The sequence below is a fragment of the Geotrypetes seraphini genome, chromosome 1 (assembly GCF_902459505.1).
Source record: "Geotrypetes seraphini chromosome 1, aGeoSer1.1, whole genome shotgun sequence".
NCBI lineage: Eukaryota > Metazoa > Chordata > Amphibia > Gymnophiona > Dermophiidae > Geotrypetes > Geotrypetes seraphini.
Genome location: NC_047084.1, coordinates 465,811,972 through 465,833,913, shown reverse-complemented (window position 1 = coordinate 465,833,913; position 21,942 = coordinate 465,811,972). Strand labels below are relative to the sequence as shown.

General features: G+C 46.4%; 1 protein-coding gene across 5 annotated transcripts in view; it reads right to left on the bottom strand.

Moving 5' to 3' along the window:
* Nucleotides 1–6,582: 6,582 nt before the first annotated feature.
* CXXC1 (CXXC finger protein 1) overlaps nucleotides 6,583–21,942 on the bottom strand; it is an 80,662-nt gene continuing 65,302 nt past the window's right edge. For all 5 annotated transcript variants that reach the window (XM_033923896.1, XM_033923903.1, XM_033923912.1 and 2 more), the window contains exons 11-15: nucleotides 17,593–17,642; nucleotides 12,561–12,657; nucleotides 10,574–10,726; nucleotides 10,283–10,444; nucleotides 6,583–6,773 (exon numbers count right to left, since the gene is read on the bottom strand). In XM_033923896.1, coding sequence (XP_033779787.1) covers nucleotides 10,298–10,444; nucleotides 10,574–10,726; nucleotides 12,561–12,657; nucleotides 17,593–17,642 — 447 coding nt within the window. In that variant the 3' untranslated portion in view covers nucleotides 6,583–6,773; nucleotides 10,283–10,297. The remainder of the gene's footprint in view (nucleotides 6,774–10,282; nucleotides 10,445–10,573; nucleotides 10,727–12,560; nucleotides 12,658–17,592; nucleotides 17,643–21,942) is intronic.

Sequence of the window (21,942 nt, the reverse complement as noted above, 5' to 3'; positions counted from 1 at the left end):
TGCCTCGAGGCGATGAGGAGTGTAGATCCTGGAGCAAAACTGAGGCAGTTTGAAGTTGTGGGGGGCTGCAAAGAGGTCTATCTGAGGCATTCCCCACTGAGCAAAGATCTGATGAAGGGGGTCGGAGTGGAGCTTCCATTCGTGAGGCTGAAGAAGACGACTCAATTTGTCTGCCAAGACGTTGTCTTTCCCCTGAATGTAGACAGCTTTGAGGAAGGTGTTGTGGCGAACCGCCCAATCCCAGACTCGAAGAGCTTCCTGGCAAAGAGGGGCCGAGCCCGTGCCCCCTTGTTTGTTGACATAATACATGGCGACCTGATTGTCTGTGCGAATAAGGACCACCATGTCGTGAAGCAGATGCTGAAAAGCTTGGAGAGCATTGAAGATGGCTCTGAGCTCCAGAAGATTGATTTGATGGAGTCGTTCCGCACTGGTCCAGAACCCCTGAGTGCGAAGACCATCCAGATGAGCCCCCCATGCATAGTTCGATGAATCGGTCGTGAGAACTTTCTGGTGGGGAGGAGAGTGAAACAGCAAACCTCTGGATAGATTCGAAGAGGTCATCCACCAGAGAAGAGACTGCCGTAGAGCAGGAGTGACTACAATGTGACGGGACAACGGGTCGGACACCTGAGTCCACTGAGATGCCAGGGTCCATTGAGGAATTCTGAGATGTAGTCTGGCAAAAGGCGTCACATGAACTGTAGATGCCATGTGGCCCAAGAGGACCATCATGTGTCTCGCTGAGATGGATTGGCGAGAAGACACCGACTGGCAGAGTAGAAGGAGAGCATCCATGCGTTGAGGAGGAAGGAATGCTCGAAGTTGGATGGTATCCAGGACAGCCCCGATAAAGGGGAGAGACTGGGTGGGCTGAAGATGTGACTTGGGAAAGTTGATCTCGAAGCCCAAGTTCTGCAGGAAACAAATTGTAGTCAAGGTCGCCGAAATGACTTCTGGAGCCGACGGTGCCTTGATGAGCCAGTCGTCGAGGTATGGAAACACTTGGAGACCCATGTTCCGGAGTGCAGCGGCCACCACCACCAGACACTTCGTGAAGACTCTGGGAGACGAGGAAAGGCCGAATGGAAGCACTCGATACTGCAGATGCAGATGTCCCACCCGAAATCTGAAGAACTTGCGGGAGGCCGGATGAATAGGGATGTGAGGGTAGGCCTCCTTGAGGTTCATAGAGCATAACCAATCGTTCTGCTCGAGGAGGGGATAGAGAGAAGCAAGGGTCAGCATACGGAACCGCTCCTTGACCAAAAACCTGTTGAGGACTCGAAGGTCCAAAATGGGACGCAGATCGCCCGTCTTCTTCGGGACCAGGAAGTACCGGGAGTAAAACCCCCGGTTTTGCTGATCTAAAGGGACTGGCTCGACGGCCCGAAGCCGAAGCAGAGCCTGAGCCTCCTGGAGGAGAAGAGCGGTCTGCGTCAAGTTGGAAGGATACTCTCTTGGCGGGTGGTCCGGGGGGACCCGTTGAAAATGAAGAGAGTATCCCTCTCTTACGATGGTAAGGACCCAAAGGTCCGTGGTGATTGTCTCCCATCGATGACAAAAATGATGGAGACGACCCCCAATGGGAAAAACGGGGGGAGACAGAACGAGGTCGGTTATGCTCCCTGGAAGAGAGTCAAAAAGGCTGAGTAGCCTTGGGTGCAGCCGGCATCTGAGGCTTCTGCTGAGGCTTCTGGGGAGGCTGTCTCTTCGCAGGTTGCCTCGCAGGAGTCTGCCTCGGCTGATAACGCCGCTGGTAAATCAGAGGCGGCCTAGAGGGACGAGACTGTTGAGGCTTGGGCTTAGGCCGTAGGATAGACGGGAAGGACTTCTCATGATCCGAAAGCTTCTTAGTAACAGTCTCGATAGACTCATCGAACAGATCCGCCCCCGCACAAGGCACATTTGCAAGTCTGTCTTGGAGGTTCGGATCCATATCAATCGTACGAAGCCATGCCAGGCGACGCATGGCTACCGAACAGGCCGCAGCACGTGCCGAGAGCTCGAAGGCATCGTAGGAGGATTGCATCAGCTGCAGGCGTAACTGGGAAAGGGTCGCCACTACCTCTTCAAACTCATATCGAGCCTGAGCATCGATAAAAGGGATGAACTTGCGGAGCACCGGCAAGAAGAAGTCCAAATATGAAGAGAAGAAGAAATTGTAATTGAGCACTCGAGTCGCCATCATAGAGTTCTGGTAGATACGTCTACCAAATTTATCCATCGTCCTCCCTTCTCGGCCCGGTGGTACTGAGGCGTAGACCTGGGAGGGATGAGATCGTTTGAGGGAGGACTCGACCAGAAGGGACTGATGAGATAGTTGTGCCCCCTCAAACCCTTTGTGGTGGACGATGCGGTATCGAGCATCCAACTTACTGGGAACTGCAGGGATGGAATATGGTGTCTCAAAACAACGCATGAAAGTCTGGTCAAGCAGTTTATGCAGAGGAAGCCGGAGCGTCTCCGCCGGAGGGTGAGGCAAATGCATTGTGTCCAGATACTCCTTAGAATATCGAGAACCAGTATCCAAAGTTACATCCAAGTCATCCGCCATTTGTCGGAGGAAAAGGACAGTTGGTCCGCCAGCGCCGGCCGGCGAGACAGACTAGAAGAAGTGGAAGCCTCCGGGTCCAGAGAGAGCTGGGAGCGGCAAGGAGAATAGGAGGTAGATGGTTCCTCATACTCCGGTCCCTCAGGCGGGGATAAATCCGACGAGGAGTATCCCATACGCTGTATCTTCTTTTGCGGGGACACCTCCGAATGACGTGAGGAGTGTCGAGATAAGTGTCGAGATCGATGCCCCTCCCGGTGACGGGATGGGGAACGAGATCTTCTATGCATCGCACGATCCCCCGAAGCCTCCAAGGAATGGATGGGACTAGATGCAGTGGATCGCAGAGGTGGCAAGGATGCGGACTCACGCAGTGAGGTCTGGTATGGAGTGCGGAAGAACTCTTCCTGCGATGCGGTATGCCCAGGACTCCGATTATCAGGGGCTGACATAGTACTCTGATGTCGGGGAGGCGTGATGGGCTCCAAAGGCGGCATATCACTAAAGGAAGCCCGCCTCGAGGCTCCCGCCGCCCTCCGTCGATCCTCCTCGTCGAGCAGTGAGATCGAACGATGAGGAGGAGGGGGAGGGGGCGGTCCGCCCCCCGGGACCGGGAGGTCACCCTGAATGGAGGCGATAAGCCGGGGTCCCATAGACTGCATAAGCTCGACAAACTGAGCTTCCAGCAGGGACCGCAGGGAAGCCAATATGGAGGGATCCGCACCGAAAGGGTGTCCTCCAGCACGGTCTTCGTGCTCCTTTGTGGCCAAGAGCTTCTGCTTGCTAGCTTTAGGCACTTTGATGACCACCGGAGGGACAGTGGAAGGCGGTACCTGAGCCGAGGAAACGGGGACAGGCACCGGTGTCGAACTCGAGGCTGAAGTCGGTGTGAACGATGCCGGCTTCACAATGCCAGATGCAGGAGTCGTCGATGCAGGTTTCGAACGGACTGGCGAAACATCAGCAGAAGTTGAAGCAGACGGCTCCTTGGCAGTCTCCATCTGAAACATCGACTCCCAGAGCAAGCAGCGCCGTTTAAACGAGCGCGCAGTGAGCGTGGAACAAGGCCGGCACGATTTCGGAACGTGTTCTGGACCAAGACACTGAAGACAGCGTCGATGCGGGTCCGTCAACGAAATCGCACGCTGGCACTTGCTGCACTTTTTAAAACCGGTGATTGGCCGGGACATAGGCCGGAAAATCGTCGCCGCAAGGTCGAAGGCGCTAGGCCTAAGCCACGAGGCCGGCCCGGCCGAACCGCCGGAAGAAATAATTTTAACTTTTTTTTTTTTTTTTAAGAAAAGAAAAGTAAAATTGAAATAAATCAAATAAACAAAAACGCGGTATCAAAGAAGGCAAATTTACTGAAATTCAGTCAGCGCAGAATGAAGTGAAACTTCTCAGCTCCGCAGAAAGAAAAGAACTGAGGAGACACGCCCGGTACATCGGGCGGGAAGGCACTGGCGCATGCGCGGTGCGGGCATCTCGAAACTTCTGAGTTTCTTCAAGCAAGACATGCTTGCAAGATGTCCGTATCGGGGCTCTGTCGGATGACATCACCCACTAGTGAGAATACCTGCCTGCTTGTCCTGGGATAAAATCATCTTCCTACCCTTGCTGTCTGGTGATTGATTTCATGAGTCTCTGGTTGCGTTTCCTTCTGTCTGTGTATCCTTTCTTTCATTTCTTTCTTTCTGCACTCAAGCCCAAGAATTGTCCCTTTCTATTCCCTCCCTCTTTTCTTCCTATGTCCTTAGTGCCCCCAGTGCCTCCTTCCCATGTCTTTAGTGCCCCCAGTGCCTCCTTCCCATGTCCTTAGTGCCCCTTTCTGTCTTTAGTGCCACCAGTGCCTCCTTCCCATGTCCTTAGTGCCCCTTCCTGTCTTTAGTGCCCTCAGTGCCTCCTCCCCATGTCTTTAGTGTCCCAGTGCCTCCTTCCCATGTCCTTAGTGCCCCTTCCTGTCTTTATTGCCCCCAGTGACTCCTTCCCATGTCTTTAGTGCCCCAGTGCCTCCTTCCCATGTCTTTAGTGCCACCATTGCCTCCTTCCCATGTCTTTAGTGCCCCTAGTGCCTCCTTCCTATGTCCCTCTCACTGCCTTCCACACTTTGTCCCACCCCCACCCCCGAAGCCTGCCTGCCTGCCTGTGCCTGTCTACCTTTCTCCCTCCCTAGCCAAAGCCAGCCTGCTGCCTCCCTGCCGCTCAAAAAAAAAAAAAAGCCTCCGTCCTTTTCCCCTTCTCTTACCGCCATGCTGCAGCTGCTAAAGCCAGAAGTCTTCTTTCAGACTCAATTCTGAAGTCGGAGAGGACGTTCTGGGCCAGCCAGGCAGCGATTGGCTGGCCCAGAACGTCCTCTCCGACGTCAGAATTGACGTCGGATAGACTTCCTGTCGGCTTTAGTACCTGCAGCATGGCGGTAAGAGAAGGGGAAAAGGACGGAGGCTTTTTTTTTTTCTTCGCGCGGACCGGCAGAAATTCAACCGGCGGTGCTCTTCCAATTCAAAGGTGAGGTGGAGGGAGGGAGATGGCGGGGACCGCGCGATCTTGATAGCCTCACTGCGGGGACAAGTCCATTCACCGCTCCACGGGGCGGTGAATGGCCTTGTCCCCGTCCCGCAGAGGCCACTATTTTTTCTTTCCCGTTTTGGCGGTTTACCCACGGCTAGCCACAGGTAACCGCCACCGTGTCATTATCTACCGACAACAGTGGTTGGGTCACCATCGGTACCGGAGGCTCAGACCGGACCGGGACTGGAAGGTTCGGTGCCAGCAGAGCAGGGAGAAGCTGTTGCAATTGCTCCTGAAGCTGGACTTGGAGGATGGTCGCAATGTGTACCGCTTTCTTTTTCTTCTGTACCTGTGGTGCCGCTCGACGCTCGGGAGATGAGACCGATGATGTGGCACTCACCTCAATAGGAGCGGAGCGTTTACGTGGGCGCCTCGAGGCCGGCAGGACTGGGCTCACTGCAGGATCGGCTGGAGGGCGCTCCAGGGAAAAGGATGGCTTCTTAGCTGGTTTACCTGGGGGATGCGACACCGGAGGGTCAGGCGGTGTCGAAAGAGCCGGCGCCGATTTAGAGGGGGCAACCGACGTCTGAGTGGATGTCAAGGGGTCCATCCTGGCACCGAAAAGAAGCTTTTGCTGGATTTGCTGGTTTCTCAAGTGCGCTTTTTGAGCGAAGCGCAGCGGGTGCAAGATGAAGCGTTATGATCCGGACCCAGGCACTGAAGACACCAACTGTGGGGGTCGGTCAACGAGATGGGACGTGCACACCGCTGACACTTCTTGAATCCCGGCTGCGGGGGCATGAAGGTGAACATGGCCTCCGCTAAATTGAAGGCGGAGGCTTCGATTGTGCCAACAGGCCTTGCCGGGGCAAAACAAAAAGAAACGAAAAATATAAGGATTTGGTTTGTTTTTTTTTAGTAAGAGAAAAACAAAAGAAAAAACGAGGAAGGTTAACTTCCACAAAAAACGCGTGAGCGGGAAGGCAAGAGAAAAAAGTGAGAAAAACGCGTCTTCTTAGCTCTGCGGAAACTAAGAAACTGGGGACCGCGCGCCTCCGTCAGGCGGGAAGGCACTTGCGCATGCGCGGTGCGGCCTACTGGAACTTTCTAAGTTCTTAGAGTGCAATCACTCTAAAATTGTCCGTACCGGGGCTCCGTCGGTGCCGTCACCCATCAGTTAAGAATATGCTGCCTGCTTGTCCTGGGATAATTTCATCTTCCACTGAAAACACATGGTTATTTTCTGCCGAAACCAAAACTATGGCCAAAGCCTTTTGACTGAAACCAAAGAGAAAAAAGATTTTGGCCAATTCTGACACCATAACCAAAATTCTACCAGCCTCAAATGGTAATATCATTTTCTGGACACTTTTTACATTTAGCTTCCTCACTAAAAGAGAAATGATGTAGAGTTTCTGAACACAGACAAAACAATAAGACAATAAGACTGGCATACAGGAACCAGATATCTCAAGAATTTACATATGTTTATTAAAAAAAAAAAAAAAAAAAAAAGAGAATAAAATCAGTGATGGCACAGCAGAAAAAACTGCTTCTCCATATCTGTGGGATGATTTCAGATGGATTCTCATGGTTCTGATTTTATACCGGAAGTCCTAGCTCTTCCAAGGCAAGTGTCAATGTCCAAAATTTCCAAGCTAAAAGCTCTCATTTGCCCCGGACATTAACCCAATTGGGCCATAAGCGTCACCTGTTTTAATAAAAGACAAAAAGCATACAATACAGATAGTTAAATTTCTGGGAATAAGAATGCCAACAATGTTAAATATATGAAAACAGCAGGAAATTAGGATACATTGCTTCTTTCATTTAATATTTTATAATTATGCATTTATGCTTGATTTATTTAGCATTATTTTTCTATATACAGTGGTACCTCGGTTTACGAGTGCACCGGTTTGCGAGTGTTTTGCAAGATGAGCAAAACATTCGCAAAATCGGCGCTTTGGAAACCGAGCGCGCTTCGATTTGCGAGCAACCCCCCTGCGAACCAGCACCCTCCCCCACGCGATCCGGCACCCCCCCGCCGCCATCGGGCACCCCCCCGCCGCGACCTGAAGTCCCCCCAACCCACCCGAACCCTCTTCTTACTTTTCTGTAGCCGCCGCAGCGGCACCAGCACCAGCATGTTCTGTGCATGGTGCTGGTGCCTGAAGATCTGCTTCCTGTGCAAGGCCTGAGAGTTCACGTCGAACGTGAACTCTCACGTCGAACGTGAACTCTCACGTCGAACGTGAACTCTCACGTCGAACGTGAACTCTCAAGGCCCAGCACAGGAAGCAGATCTTCAGGCACTGGCACCACGCACAGGACATGCTGGTGCTGGTACCGCTGCGGAGGCTACAGAAAAGTAAGAAGAGGGTTCAGGTGGGTTGGGGGGGACCTCAGGTCGCGGCGGAGGGGTGCCGGATCGCGGGGGGGGAGGGTGCCGGTTCACGGGGGGGCCTTCGGGGGGAGCAATGCCGGTTCTCGTTGGGGGAGAGCAGCGCTGCTGGCCTCGGAGGGGGGAGGGGGAGGAAGGTGGGGGGTGGAAACATATCAAAGCAAGTTTCCCTTACTTCCTATGGGGAAACTTGCTTTGATATACAAGCATTTTGGATTACGAGCATGCTCCTGGAACGGATTATGCTCGTAATCCAAGGTACCACTGTATGTATTTTCCTTTGGTTTTTATTTGACTTATTTTACAAATTATACTTTTGTGAATTACGTGCTGTAATTATTTTAAATTGTACATTGTTCTGAGCTTGTATGGAATGGCAATTCAATACTTTAAGAAGGGAAGTTGTGAAGACACTTTAAGTGTCAGATTTTTACTGTACCTTAATTTATCAATAGAGTCACCAACTGGCCGTAGCTCAGTACAATAATAATGCAACTTACAATCAAACTAACAAAGCAGTGGTGTTGTTCAGTTCTGGGAGCAACGAGCTGCAAAGCTATAGCCCAGGGGTATCCAACTTTGGCCCTCGCCATGTCGGGTTTTCAGGTTTCCCAAATGAATATGTATGAGATCTATTTGCATACAATGGAAGCAGTGCATGCAAATAGATCTCATGCATATTCATTGGGGAAATCTTGAAAACCTGATTGGATTGCGACCTTTGCTGGAACCTGATGTCTCCAGTCTACTTCTCAATGTTCATAATGAGAAACTGTCCCCTCCTCCTCCTTATGACCTCTCCCCTTAAGTACCTCTATACCCAAGCAACTGCTTAACTATTTCCCCTGGGCTCTGAAGCTCCTCACCTCCTCTTTACCAGAAGGTCCCCACCCACACAAATACAAAGAATTCCCTCCTTCCTTTAGGCCCCCCTCACCCCCACCCCGGTTTATCTTCCTAATTCCAGGTATCTGGTAGGTCTTGGCAGGAGTGATCTGCACTCATTCCTACTCCTCTCAGCACCAGGTTTAAAATGGTCTCTAATGATTCTCACAGTACTAACACTAAGGGTCAGCTTGACCCCTAGAGGCAGAATCAAAAGACTATTGCTTGGAGTCACAGGTGCAATTTTCAACCCAGTGCTGGAAGGAGCAAGAGTGAGTGGGAATTGCTTTTGCCCTGAACCTACTAGACACCAGGGATTAGAAAAATAGGCTTGGGGGAGGCCTTTGGGGGCAGGGATAGCTTCTCATTGCAAGCACGGAACTCCACAGCCCCTTTAAAAAGTGGTCCAATGCTTCCAGGACATATTTCCGAGAGTGTTATTTTTCCATCAGTAATGCAGCTTGTGGTTTTGTGTTTTCACCACAAGCCACATTTTCGAATTTACATAGGAATGAGCTGTTTTGCATGTATTTGTATCTCATTACTATATAACAGTACGTTTCCAAATTTATTTAAGACTTGATATACTGCCTACTGTGTTACAGTAATATAACAAGGGTTAGTGCCTTTTAACAAGCACTAAGGAGCAAATAACACACATTTGTAAGTACTCCTCTAAATGTAGAAGAATGATTGCCTGCCTCTCAGGCTGGATAAAAGTAGTTAGCTGGATGTAGTAAGTCAGTGATCTTCTTTGCTAGGCCAGGAAACCAGTGGCATCTCCCACTGATCCAAAACAGCAATCCCAATTCTCACTCCCATACACTCTCTACCCCTATCTTATCCCAAGACTTGCTGCTGACACTATTACTATTATTTATTTCTATAGTGCTAAAAGGATATGCAGCACTGTACTTGTACATTTAACATTCAACAGATGGTCCCTTATCAGAAGAGCTTACAATCTAATTTGGACAGAGAGGACATCTTAGGGTTGGGAGTTTCTAGCAGAAGGAATGATATGATGGGTATAGGTAGCTGACAGTGAGTGGGAGTTAAGGGTTGAAAGCAGCTTAAAAACAGTGGGCTTTTAGCTTGGATTTGAATACCGCTAGAGACAGAGAATAACATATTGACTCTGGCAGCCTGTTCCATAACTTGTTCTGTTTTCTACCTGCACCACATATCTCTCGGTAAGTTTGAACCATGTACTTCCCAAGCACCCACACTTCTCACAAGACTCAAAGAACAGTGAAAGAATTAGGGCACTATGCAATTCAAACTCACTGAAGAGGCATGTGAACCGTTAAAGAGGCCAACCAGCCTGTGTAGAAAATATAGAGAAAAATACAAAACTGGGGCAAAGGCCAGATTGAAGGGGTTGTCAGTAGAGACAGTGCTGTTCTATGTACTTCAGCAAAGACCTGTGCTTACAGGGCCTACACAATGTTCAGTTTTATTTAAGATTCTGCCCAGCCTGGGAACAGGTAGTGAGGATGGAGGGAGACAGGAAGCATGGAAGACTTTCTTATGTCCTGGAGTTGCAGTTTGATATTGCTAGAAGCTTCTACATAAACTTTGCTAACAAGTGTCCATGCAAGATTCTGTCAGAAAAGTCACCCAGCTGTGATAATATGAGGGCCTGCTTGTCCTCAGAGACAGTCATGTTATAGATTCTTTTCAGATGACAAAGGTTAGGTAGGGGTATAGTTTCACATAGATGTGTCCCAGCCTGTATAAGGATTTCTAACCTCAGAGTTAACACTTTAGTCTTAGTTTTTATTGTATTTTTGTATTTGATATACTGCTCAAATGGCTTGAGAAGGCTTCAAGGCAATGTACATAAAAGTGCTTCTACTTGCTGAAATTCCTTGCCATGAGAGGAACATGCTAAATGGAGTTAAAAGGTGCAGAAAGAGAATGGCATTTACCCATGATTCTTGTTCTCAGCGATCCATGTGGGAGCGTAGGTCAGTAGTGACAGGATCATGCTGGATGGTCTGATGCAGCATTAGTGCCAGGAGCCCAGCTCTGTTTGTCATAGCCATGCGTACATTCCGTTCCTGCTCAAAGAGCTCATCCAGCTTATACCACTGCAGAGAAGACAGAGAGATGTCAGAAATGGATGCACACATGGAGATAAGTGATTTGACAGCAGAAGAAGCACATAGCGATAAATGATTCATCAGCTTAGGATAACACAGAATTTAGAATCTGCATACCACTCTGACGCGCTCTAGGTCCACCTCAGCTCGGCGTAGCTTCTCCCAGCAGTAGTGGCGGTTGCACTTCCGTTTGGACACACGGCAAAATTCACCCGTCAACTCAAAAACATCTTTCACTAGAGGGCAGCCACAAACTTCATCTGCTGGCATCTAAAAGCAGGGTTATAAGCCATGCTTTAGTTCAGCTCATCATCTTGGGAAGACTGCACTACAAAGCACTGATGGCCTAATGAAAACTGAGCATTTTATAAAGGCCATCTGCTGAACAATTGGTACATAAAGAACTGCCACTAAACAGGCTAGCTAGATGGGTCTTATAATCAAGGATGTAAACCTTCCAGGTACTAAATCAACCTGAATACCTAAAATTTGGCACCAAAAATTCCAAAACTTAAAAATAAAGAAAACTAATTTGAAGTTAAAACGATTTTATTGATGATAATACAATCATAAACAAACCAAACATATCAAAGTCGAGTAAGAGACAATGGAACAACTTCAACATAATGCAAAATCACTTAACCAACTATTCCCACTAACAGACCTAGGTCCAGGAGCAAAAGCAAAGCACACCAGGGCCCTGGACTCTTATGGGCCCTGGAGCAGTCCATCCATCATCCTCCTTGCCCCCGCTCCGACCGGGAAACTCTTACATCAGAGGCATAATGTACAAGAAGAACGCCTCCCCTCCCCACCCAAAAGCACAATCTCATAGCCAAATTCCAAAGGACCACCATCCCCACAGAACCAACCGCCCACCCCCCAGGCACTCTCCACCCATCCTCCCAGATACACACCACACAGTCAACTGCAAACAGCCCAAATTAGGACAAGCACATTAGTATTGCACTACAGCCTCTTGGGACTGCAAATAGGGTTCCCAGATGCTCAGGAACAAAAGTTTCCGCTTCCGTGATCCCAGGTAGCCAACTGATGCAACTGGTTCCGCCAATGCCAGAACACCGGAGGGTCCTGGACCATCCAATATTGTAGGATACATTTACGAGCTAACAGGCTCATTTTGCTACAGAGATTCAGGTTGTCCCGGGGTAAATGGCCATAATCCTCAGGCAAATCTAGAACCAATTGGGCCTGTGTACTCCTCAGGGCTCTACCAATCAAGCCGGACATGTAAGAGACTATACATCTCCAGAAGCGCTGTATGATTGGACAGAACCAAAATGCATGTCCTAAGGTGTGCTCCCCCTGTCCACACTTGTGACAGACTGGTGTAGAGAGACCACCACTGTAATATAATTGTGTGCGAGTATAGTAGGCTTGTAATGTCACCCTATAATACATTTCCCACAACCAATCACACGGTGCCACCCGAAGAGTGCAGGCAACATGTCAGTGTCCCAAATCGACCTGTAATTCCGTCTCCCATCTACCCCGAACAGTTTGATAGTCTTTATTGGGCTGTAAAACCTGCAAACTGTTATGAATGCGCGATACCAATAGGGGAGGTCTCCTCCTCCTGGGACCCCCCCCCCCACCGTAGACTAGCCCCCATATGTTTACCCAAATGTGCTCTGTCGAGGGATCCCACATAATGCTCCACTAGATGACATGCAAACTGCGCTCCCCAGGTATCTCCCAAGAAAACTAATTTTAAAAAGACCTCAGTAATCAGATATCAGCAACAACAAAAAAAAAGAGTAAAATAGTTTCTCAAGAAGTTAAAAATATTTGATTACTATCTAATATTTCTAAATATATTACCACCACTGCTTATAATCACTGACTGATTTCATATTTTACATTTCTGTTTCCATTTAAACTTGATCTGAATTTTCCTTTATGTTTCTCCTGTATCTAACCTAGAACATTATTTTTACTTCTCTTTATGAATGCTCTCATCACTCTTCCCACCTATTCTTCTCTAATTATGGCCCATAAGCACTTCTGGGTCTTCTTTTCTACTTCTATTTTTTCCTCCTCAGGGACAGTGTAATGTACGCCAACCTCTCTCTGTTCCTCTCACCTTGGGGTCCCGTGAGTGCTCTGGACATAGGACCTGCAATCGCTTGCAGTAGGTCTTGCTCTGGGGATTGTAGACATCACAGAATAACCGGGTAGCTCTATAAAAATGAAGGGCATTAAATTTAAATTTTACTTTATTTATAAATTGTATTACTTGCTAAAATCATAACAGTGCCTATATATATATAAACCACTTTAAAAATGACATCTCAAATAAAAAAGAGATTAGGTTCCTACCATGCTAACATCTTTTCTAGTACATACAGTAGGTATGTCATTCTGGACAGTAGGGTAATCTCCCCTTGCTTGCAAGCTGTGCAGAAGGAATCCACTCCAGCTTTTAAAACCTCTTCTTTGATTAGAGGGCTCTGCTGCCCCATTCAGTTTGTACCAAAGCAGGCATAACCCTATATAGAAACATATGCAGAGGAGTACATGGTAAACATTGCAACTGAATAATCAAAACATTGAAAAAAATCATACTAATCAGAAACCTTTATTGAGCTCAAACATTCCCCAATATGTTATAGCAATAGATTATTCTTCATATCTTAAGATCTGACTGACATCCAAATTTCAGTTTAGACTCACATTTTCTGATTGAGACAGTAGGCAGGTGCAGAAATTAAATGACAGGGTGGTGCTCCAGAATGACACACCTATCTACTAGAAAAGATATTAGCAAGGTAAGAACCTAATCTCTTTTTCTAGTACACTAGGTGTGTCATTCTGGACAGTAGAGATGTATAAAAGCAGTCCCAGAAATCTAGGGTGGAACCTCTGCTCCAGCTTATAACACTGAGGACCCCAGCAAAATTATATTTCATTAGCAATGGATATTCAGAAAGATTTAGAAAGGTGGAATAAGCTGTTCATCTCATGGTTAGGCCATATGGAAGTTGTAAGGATGATGATTCTTCCTAGGTTTCTTTATCTATTCCAAGTATTACCAATAGAAATCCAAAAACAATTTTTCTTAAAATGGAACAATATGATATTGAGATTCATATGGGGAGGAAAGCATCCGAGGGTAGGAAGACAGGCAATGTTTACGTCTAAGATGGAAGGAGGATTAGGTTTACCTTCTCTGGAGAATTATTACAAAGCTGCACAGATGAGAGCAATAGTTGAATGGCATTCATTCCCATCTAAGCTTTGGGTGAGGGTAGAACAAACAATGATACATGAGAGAGAAGGAATTAAGGATTTGAAATACCTACTATGGGTAGAAGAAAAAGACTTAATAAATATAGAAAATCCTTTTAGTAAATGCTCTTTGGCTATGTGGAAAAGTGTGAAGAAAAATTTTTAGGTAGAGATAGAGGTATTTTTTCCCCCGATATTATTTGTATGAGATTTTATACCAGGTAGGGAGGGGTGAATTTTTAAGAAGTGGGAGGCAAAAGGGCTAAGATGCTTTGGTCAACTAATTGAAGATGGGGAGGTAAAAGCTTTACCATTTAGAAGGGAGAGATCTTTTCTCTTACTTACAGATAAAAAATTATATATCGATATACAAGGCAAAGAGTAATGGAGTTACATAAGAACATAAGAGTTGCCCCTGTCGGGTCAGACCGGAGGTCCATCGTGCCCGGCAGTCCGCTCACGCGTCGGCCCCTCAGGTCCAAGACCTGATAGTGCTCATACCCTAAAAGAAATCTGAATTCGAAAAAGGATTAGGAGAATTCAGTAGCAAAAGGGTGTATTTCTTGGTTATATAAAATTATAAATGAAGATAAAGCAATCAAAACATCATACATGAAAGTATGGGAAAAAGATCTGGGGAAAGAATGGTCCGTAGATGAATGGGAGGGTAATTGTTTCACATCTTTTCCAGACAGCTAGAGCTGCCACTTTAGTGAAGAATGCTATTAAACTTTTAACACGTTGGTACATTACTCCGGTTTTAATTAGCAAATGTATTCAGCAGAGTGATGCTACTTGCTGGAAAGGATGTGGCAGAAGAGGTACATTCTTTCATATGTGGTCGGAATGTCAGAGGGTACAGAGGTCTTGGGAACATGTATTTGGTTATATGAGCAGATTAATTCAAACTCCACTTAAATTGAATGCCGAAAGGGCACTATTGGGAATAAAAACAGAAGGTTTAACATCCTCTCAATCTAAACTTTTGGACTTGGCATTTATAGCTGCTAGATTGACATTGGCTCAGCAATGGAGCATGCAAGATGTACCTACATTAAGAGATATGAGGGAACGCCTGGGAATAGTCTAAGAGAAATATAGATTATTGGCCCTATTAACAAATCAATGGGCAAAGTTTAATGATATATGGGAGAGTTATATTCAAATAGAAAAAGAAGTCTAATGAAAGAATATATTGTCTTATTTCGATAGACTGGGGATCCAGGTCTCCTGGGAGGGGGAGTGGGGGAGGTAGGGGATAGGTTTGTTGTAATAGTATATAAGTAAGTTGCATATTTTTTATTTTTTTAAACTAATATATTAAGACTGAATCATATCCAACGATGATTATGTGCTGCAGTGAAGTAGGATTCCTTTAATAGTAGGATGGATAACTTGCATTATTTCTATTAGTTTATTAAGATTGTGAATTATGTTCAATGTTGATTATCTGATTTTGTGAGATTGCTGTATTAGAAAAAATGATTAAATAAAGAATTAAAAAAAAATACTGAGGACCTAAAGGCAGAGTCCTCCCTTGCTGCCACATCTACTTTGTAAAACTTGGAAAACGTATGTAGAGTGGACTAGGTCACTGCCCTACAAATCTCCTTGGGTGAAATTGCCTGAGCTTCTGCCCAAGAAAAAGCCACGCTTCTAGTCGAATGTGCCTTCACAGACCATGGAGATTGTTTTCCACAGGCAATATATGCTGATGTAGTGTCCTTGTGGATCCATCTGAAAATCGTGGCTTTGGATGCTAGTTTGCTGTGTCAAGCCTGACTGGTGAATACAAAAAGATGGTCAGACAGTCGGATTTCATTAGTAACCTCAAGATATTGTAAGAAGACTCTCTTCACATCCAACCTTTTCAGAATCTAGTCATTCTTTGATCCTATGGACTGAAACACCAGCAATCTTACTTCCTTAATTTTAAATAGTTTAAACAGTTGTAAGATAGGTATTCATAACTAGGAACTGAGGATTAATGGTTATTGGAATGTATTTGACTATAGTAAATGCACTAGTTGTAGTATTTAGTAAACTCTTCTTTTTGTCTTAGTACTTATATCTTCAACCTCCCTGATGATGGACTCAACTGAAACTCAGCTGGAGTTAGAGGCTTATGCTGATTGCACAATATAAGTAACTAAAACTAGAAAACAATAAGGATTAAGAAGAGAGAACCTCAGAACTGATTAAGCATTTCTTATTGGATCATGAATATAAGGAACAACTGGCTTTATCAAGTCTACGGATTACAACACAAGGAGATATTGGGACTTTAATTGACTCATCACCAAGTTAAGTCTCCAATCTTCTGAGCTTTTCTTGGGCACTGTGAAGTATATGGAGTATCTATCTAAGCTTGAATCTTTGAGAGGCATGGGCTCTATGGCCTGAATATCTATCTCTGAACTGTAGCTGAGACCTTGCTTACCTTTTCCAGTCGCCCCGGCAGGGAGTCTACAAATCAGTCTGATAAGGGCTGGGCAAATTTGAACTTGTAACTGCTCCAAATGATCTCCCCTATCTTCAGGAGTACAACTCCAGACCTGGCATCATTGTGCTTTCTCAGAGGCTGAAGTGGGGCGAGAACTGAAGGCTTGGTTCCGCCTGGGTCTTGAAAATCTCTGTCTTGATCCCTGGTAGGATCTCTGAGATGAGGCTCCTCCTGAGTACTGCTGAAAGCGCCTGGAGCATGAAAATTAGACCACCCAGAGCCTCTCAAGTTTTGTGGTCTGCTGTCAGGTAGAGATTTGGGCTGGTGAGCTGCCACTCTGGTCATTAGATCTTCCAGTCCCTTTCTGAACATTTGCCCCTTGAAAGATGGCCACCACGGCAGCATTTTGGTGCCAAAAAATGGCTCTAAAATGGCTTAACTAAAAACAAAAAACTCAGAAAAAGGGATTTTAGATGAGGGAGACCCTAAAGGAAGGGGCAGAAACCTTTAAAAATAGCTGCAACAGTCTTACTCACTGTGTCCTGTGCTGTGGTGGTGCAGCAGCTTGCCTCAGCTCTTAAAATAGCTGGATCTGGGAGAAGAAATCACTGCCTCAATGTGACTGTTCCTCCAATCTGAAGTCTGACTGATCCTCAAACCCAAGGACCCATGCACGTGAAAAGGGGGAGGTGAAACGCAGCTGGTACCCTGAAGAGCCCCACTGAGCCCCCCTACAGATGCCTGGTAGCCTGCGCTCAAGTACTTGTGAACCAGTAGGTGAGCAAAGCTTCTAAGGGACTGAACCCTGAGCTCCACAAAAGTTTCTGTAGGCCGGTTAACAGGTACCACAGAAGGATTGGCCTGTCAGCTGCAGACCTCAATCTGCTTTTCCTCCATGCAGGTAGAACTTGACCCTAGATTTAGGGAGCTCTGATCACCGAAAGCTGCCAAAAACTGAAAAAATGACCGAAAAAAATAAAGAAATATACAGAGCAGATCAGAAAGACTCCTTCTGGCTCACGTTCAGAAGGAAAAACTGAAGGGGGAAGCAGAGCCCTCTAGTGAAGGAGGAGGTGTTAAAAAACTGGAGTGGATTCCTTCTACATGGCTCCCAAGCATGAGATTACCCTACCATCCAGAATGACATGCCTATTGCACTAGAATATACTATACGAAAAAAACAACACATCTTTAATCCACTACTAATGTTACCCATAAAAACACAATCCCACTGCAATCAGCATATTTATCAACAGTTGTGCCCTGCAGGGGAGGAATGAGATAAAAGTGGCAGAGCTAGTGTGAGACTCTCAGTCCTGGAATAGCAGGATGCCCTACAGCACAGTTCTGATATGCATTGGCAGTGCTTTATGGAGAATATCAATTCTGGAATATCAGAGTACTCTGTAGGACAGGAGAGAGATGCACTGGATCCTGTACTTACCCTTCAATTCTGGTTGGGTACATAGATCCAAAAGACGTCTGGCTCTCATACTGAAGAAATACAAAAAGAATGGAACACATTAAATTACTAGCATTGCTAAAACATTCATACCAGTGAGGCTGCCAAGCTTCTCCAAACAAGGAGATAATTTAAATACATAGGAAATTTGCCTTCTTGGATTAAATAAAATGTATTGAATAACTCCATTCACTAGGTATGGAAATAGAGGCTTATCCTATGCATGCTTGCCACACCTTCAAGTCTGTGGCAATCTTGGATTTTGTTCTGGTTATTTTCAGGGGATACTCAAGGATACCGAGTACTGGCACCTTTTCCACTGGCTGCTAAAATTGACCCATGGTCCCAAGTATTAATGGAAGAGCCTAGGCTCTGCCAATCAATGCTGCCCTTCCACAGATTCTGTGACTGGTTACAGAGGGTCTGGCTACCATGGGGAGGGTCTCTCAGTGATTATCCCACCTCTGAAGGATGGCCTAGCATTTGAGTATTGGCACCTTCTTTTTTGCACATGTATGTACCAATTTATAGAATTGCCTCCTTGATTGCCCAAAAGTACACTGTTGACTTGTGTGTGTTTTCAGCTATATCATCAAGTTTTTCAGCCTACTGGATTCAACAGTGTACTTTTGGGCAATCAAGGAGGCAATTCTATAAGGTACAATAAAAGTGAGTTATTAAAATGTTAGTAGTAATGTCCTTTCACAGCCCCATGTGCTGCCAGTATAATGAATACTGTCTGTCTCTGCTGTGTGAACCTGCTGCATCTCGTATATCTTTTCCCACCTACCACATTTTGATCTGCGAATGTGTTTGGTGCATTCTAGAATAATAAGTACAGTCCCTAGTGGTAGGATGCAAAGATCGCCAAACATTTGCCAGATTCCAATGCAACACCAACTATTTCAGGATTCTCCTGTTCTGAGTGTGAATAGAACTACAGTTTTAGCTGTATTATCTAGGCTAAGTTTAACCATCTCCCTATTATCAACCTCCCTTCACCACGTTGCCCTAGCAGAGCATCAATTTTTTTCCAAGAAAGACCATTCTCTGACTTAGGCACATACAAATTAAACAATGTATAGAGTCGGGTAACTATTTCAAGCTTCAATAATAAATAGTATCTCTCCTTGTCTTGTACTAATCTCTCGAACCTGAACAACCTGTGAGCTCGCTATTAAATTTCCACTCCATTGTTTTCTTCTGTAATCTATTTGAAGCCAAAAAATACTCATATGTGGGTATTTCTGAGAAAAAGGAGTTTGTGAGTCTTCAGTAGATGAGTCTCTTACACAAATCTCAGTCATTTGCAAGGGTTCTGCTTCCTTAAAATAAAACATATACTTCTCTTACGTCCCCTATGGATTCTGTACCAAAGGTATTCAATCCCAACCTGTGAACCGAGTACTGCAGAAATCGACACTTTTTCTGCATGTGCTCCTCCCACTTAACTGAGTAGACACAGAGCCCCATTCAAATTCAATTTCAATTTCTTCAAGCGAACCATGCAGAAGTCTTTCTGCTCTGCAACATTTTTTATTTTTCTCATCTTAAGTTCATTTTTTGATGGCTTCAGTGCCAGACTGCAGCATCACAGGGAAGCTTCATGTGGACCTGTGGGGCCAGCCTGCTGTGTGCCACCTTTTGGGCTCAGAGTCCCTCCCCCTGGAAGCTTGATTCTGACCTGAGCAAAAGCCCTCATGGTATCAGGGCGCAGGCTGTGTTTTCCCGCCCTCCCTCCCCCCCAGTCATGTGCAGAGGTTCTGAGGGGGCAGAGGTTTCAGTCAGTCTGTCCGACTGGCAGCCCGAAGATCTAGTGCAGGGGTAGGGAACTCCGGTCCTCGAGAGCTGTATTCCAGTCAGGTTTACAGGATTTCCCCAATGAATATGCATTGAAAGCAGTGCATGCAAATAGATCTCATGCTTAATTCATTGGGGAAATCCTGAAAACCCGACTGGAATATGGCTCTCGAGGACCGGAGTTCCCTACCCCTGATCTAGTGGATAAGACCATCTGGAGCAATTCCGAGGCAGAAATTCCTTTCCCTCCATTTTCCATCCTGCGTGCTTGTACATGGTGCGCTTGTTGTTGGAGCGGCACCGGCTTGACGGGGGAGTGCAGAGGTCCTGCGCATGCGTCTGGAGGATGGCTGGCTTGAATTGGAAGCCGAGAGGCGCTGGTTAAAGGCAAAGGCATTGCCGAAGAGGGAGGAGAGCCGCACGGGGACCTCGGGGAAAGGAAACCACCACGCTGCAAGGGCTGCAGCACCCACAGACAGGTACCCACCCACCCCTGGGCCACCATAGTAAACCTTGGTTGTGGAACGAATTGTTTCAGTTTACATTGTGGTCTATGGGGACGAGTGCTTTGGATTACGAGCATGCTTCTGGAACGAATTATGCTCGTAAACCAAGGTACCACTGTATATATATATTAAATTTTTATTGAATTTTTAACATAGAAACAGTAACTAACACAACACAGAGCTAAATGAGCCACTCATGTTTGTTCTTCATGGTGGCCCCAAATCAGTATACAAAGTTACAAATACAGCATACAATCAAACCCCCTTCCCACCCCCACATTACATGTTCAACAGATAACTACGAGCTCTTGGAGGCATATTATCCCACAAAGGTGTCCAAATCTGAACAAACCACCACCATGCAGCAGGCGATGCCCTTTTATAGAGGCATCTTTAAATAGAAACATTTATAGTTTTCCTTTGAAACATTCTAATACAGTTTCGTCTCTTAGATCATGGAGCATTGGGTTCCAGAGAGTAGGGGCTGTGACAGAAAAGTTTGTTGTTTGTGTAGTACTAAGGATGCAGACTGATGGAATGCTTAGAAGATTTTGTGGCTGTGATATGAGTATTCTAGTAAGGGTATAGGGAATTAAGATGCTATTCAGGAATTCTGGTTGGTTGTTATTGAGGGTTTAGAATTTTTAAGAGCAAGATTTTGTAAATTATTCTGTGAGGTATTGGAAGTCAATGTGCTTTTATTAGGAGAGGTGTGACACGGTCAAATATTTTTGCATTTTCTATGAGTTTTACTGCAGTACGATATTTTTCGTTCCATAAGACGCACTTTTTCCACCCCCAAAAAGGGAGTGGAAATAAGGATGTATCTTATGGAGCAAATACCCAACCCCAACCCCTCGTTACTTTTTTTCATTCTGGTGCCCTCCCTCGCTAGATGCGGCTGCTTGCCTGGTCCCCCCAAGCAGTGACGGCTTACGTGGCTGCCTCTGAGTCCTCTTCTTTTTCCTTGCAGCAGACCAGACAGGCAGCCTTGTGCGCCACTTTGCTGCAAGGGAAAAGAAGAGGACTCAGAGGCAGCTGCATCAGCTGTCACTGATTGTGAGAACAGGCGGAGAATAGGTAGACAGCCGCGTCCAGTGAGGGAGGGCGCTAGAATGGAAAAAAAGGTAAGGGAGGCCGGGGCCTGCCCTGCCGAATTAAAAATAGGGAGGGAGCAGGGAGAGGTTGGGCCTGCCTGCCTGCTGGGAAGCCTGGAGGGGGTTGCCAGGGAGGGGGAGGCTTGCCTGCCTGGGGGGGCTGCCTGGGAGGGGGAGGCCTGCCTTCTTGCCTGCCTGCGGGCTGCCTGGGAAGGAGGAGGCCTGCCTGGCTGGCCTGCCTTCTTGCCTGCCTGGGAGGGAGAGGACTGCCTGCCTGGTAGGGGGGAGGCCTTCCTGCAACCGGGAGGGGAGCCTGGGGGGGAGGCTGGCCTGCGTGCCCTGTCCCTACATACCTGCCAGCCACTAGGCCTGACTGTCCTGTCCCGGCCTACCACTAGATCACCAGAGGGGGGACAGGGTACAGAGCCTGGCAGGGAGGGGGGATAGGGTGCAGAGTTTGACAAGGAGTGTGGGGTTGGGTGCAGAGCCTGGCAAGGAGAATTTGGTTCACAATGGTTTTTTTTCTTGTTTTCCTCTTCTAAATCTAGGGTGCGTCTTATGGAGCGAAAAATACGGTATTTTGTATAATTTGCAAGTGTCTGGTCTATTTTTCTGTGATGCCTTTATATAGTGAGTTACAGTAATCTAAACATGAAATAACCAGAGGATGTATCAGAATGCAGATGTTCAGTGCAGAAGACTTGAGAACTTTGGAGAGAGAGTGTTTTAGGCATAGCCTGTGGAAACAGTTTTGAACAACGGAATTGATTTGGTGGTGAAATGTTAATTTGCTAGCCAAGACAATATCCAGGAGCTTCATTGATGATACTATGTGAAATGGTGTAGAATTAAGGCAGATGGGGGATTGTAATTGAATTCCTTCCTTGCATGGAAATAGTATTGTTGAAGAATTTGTAATTAACTTGGAG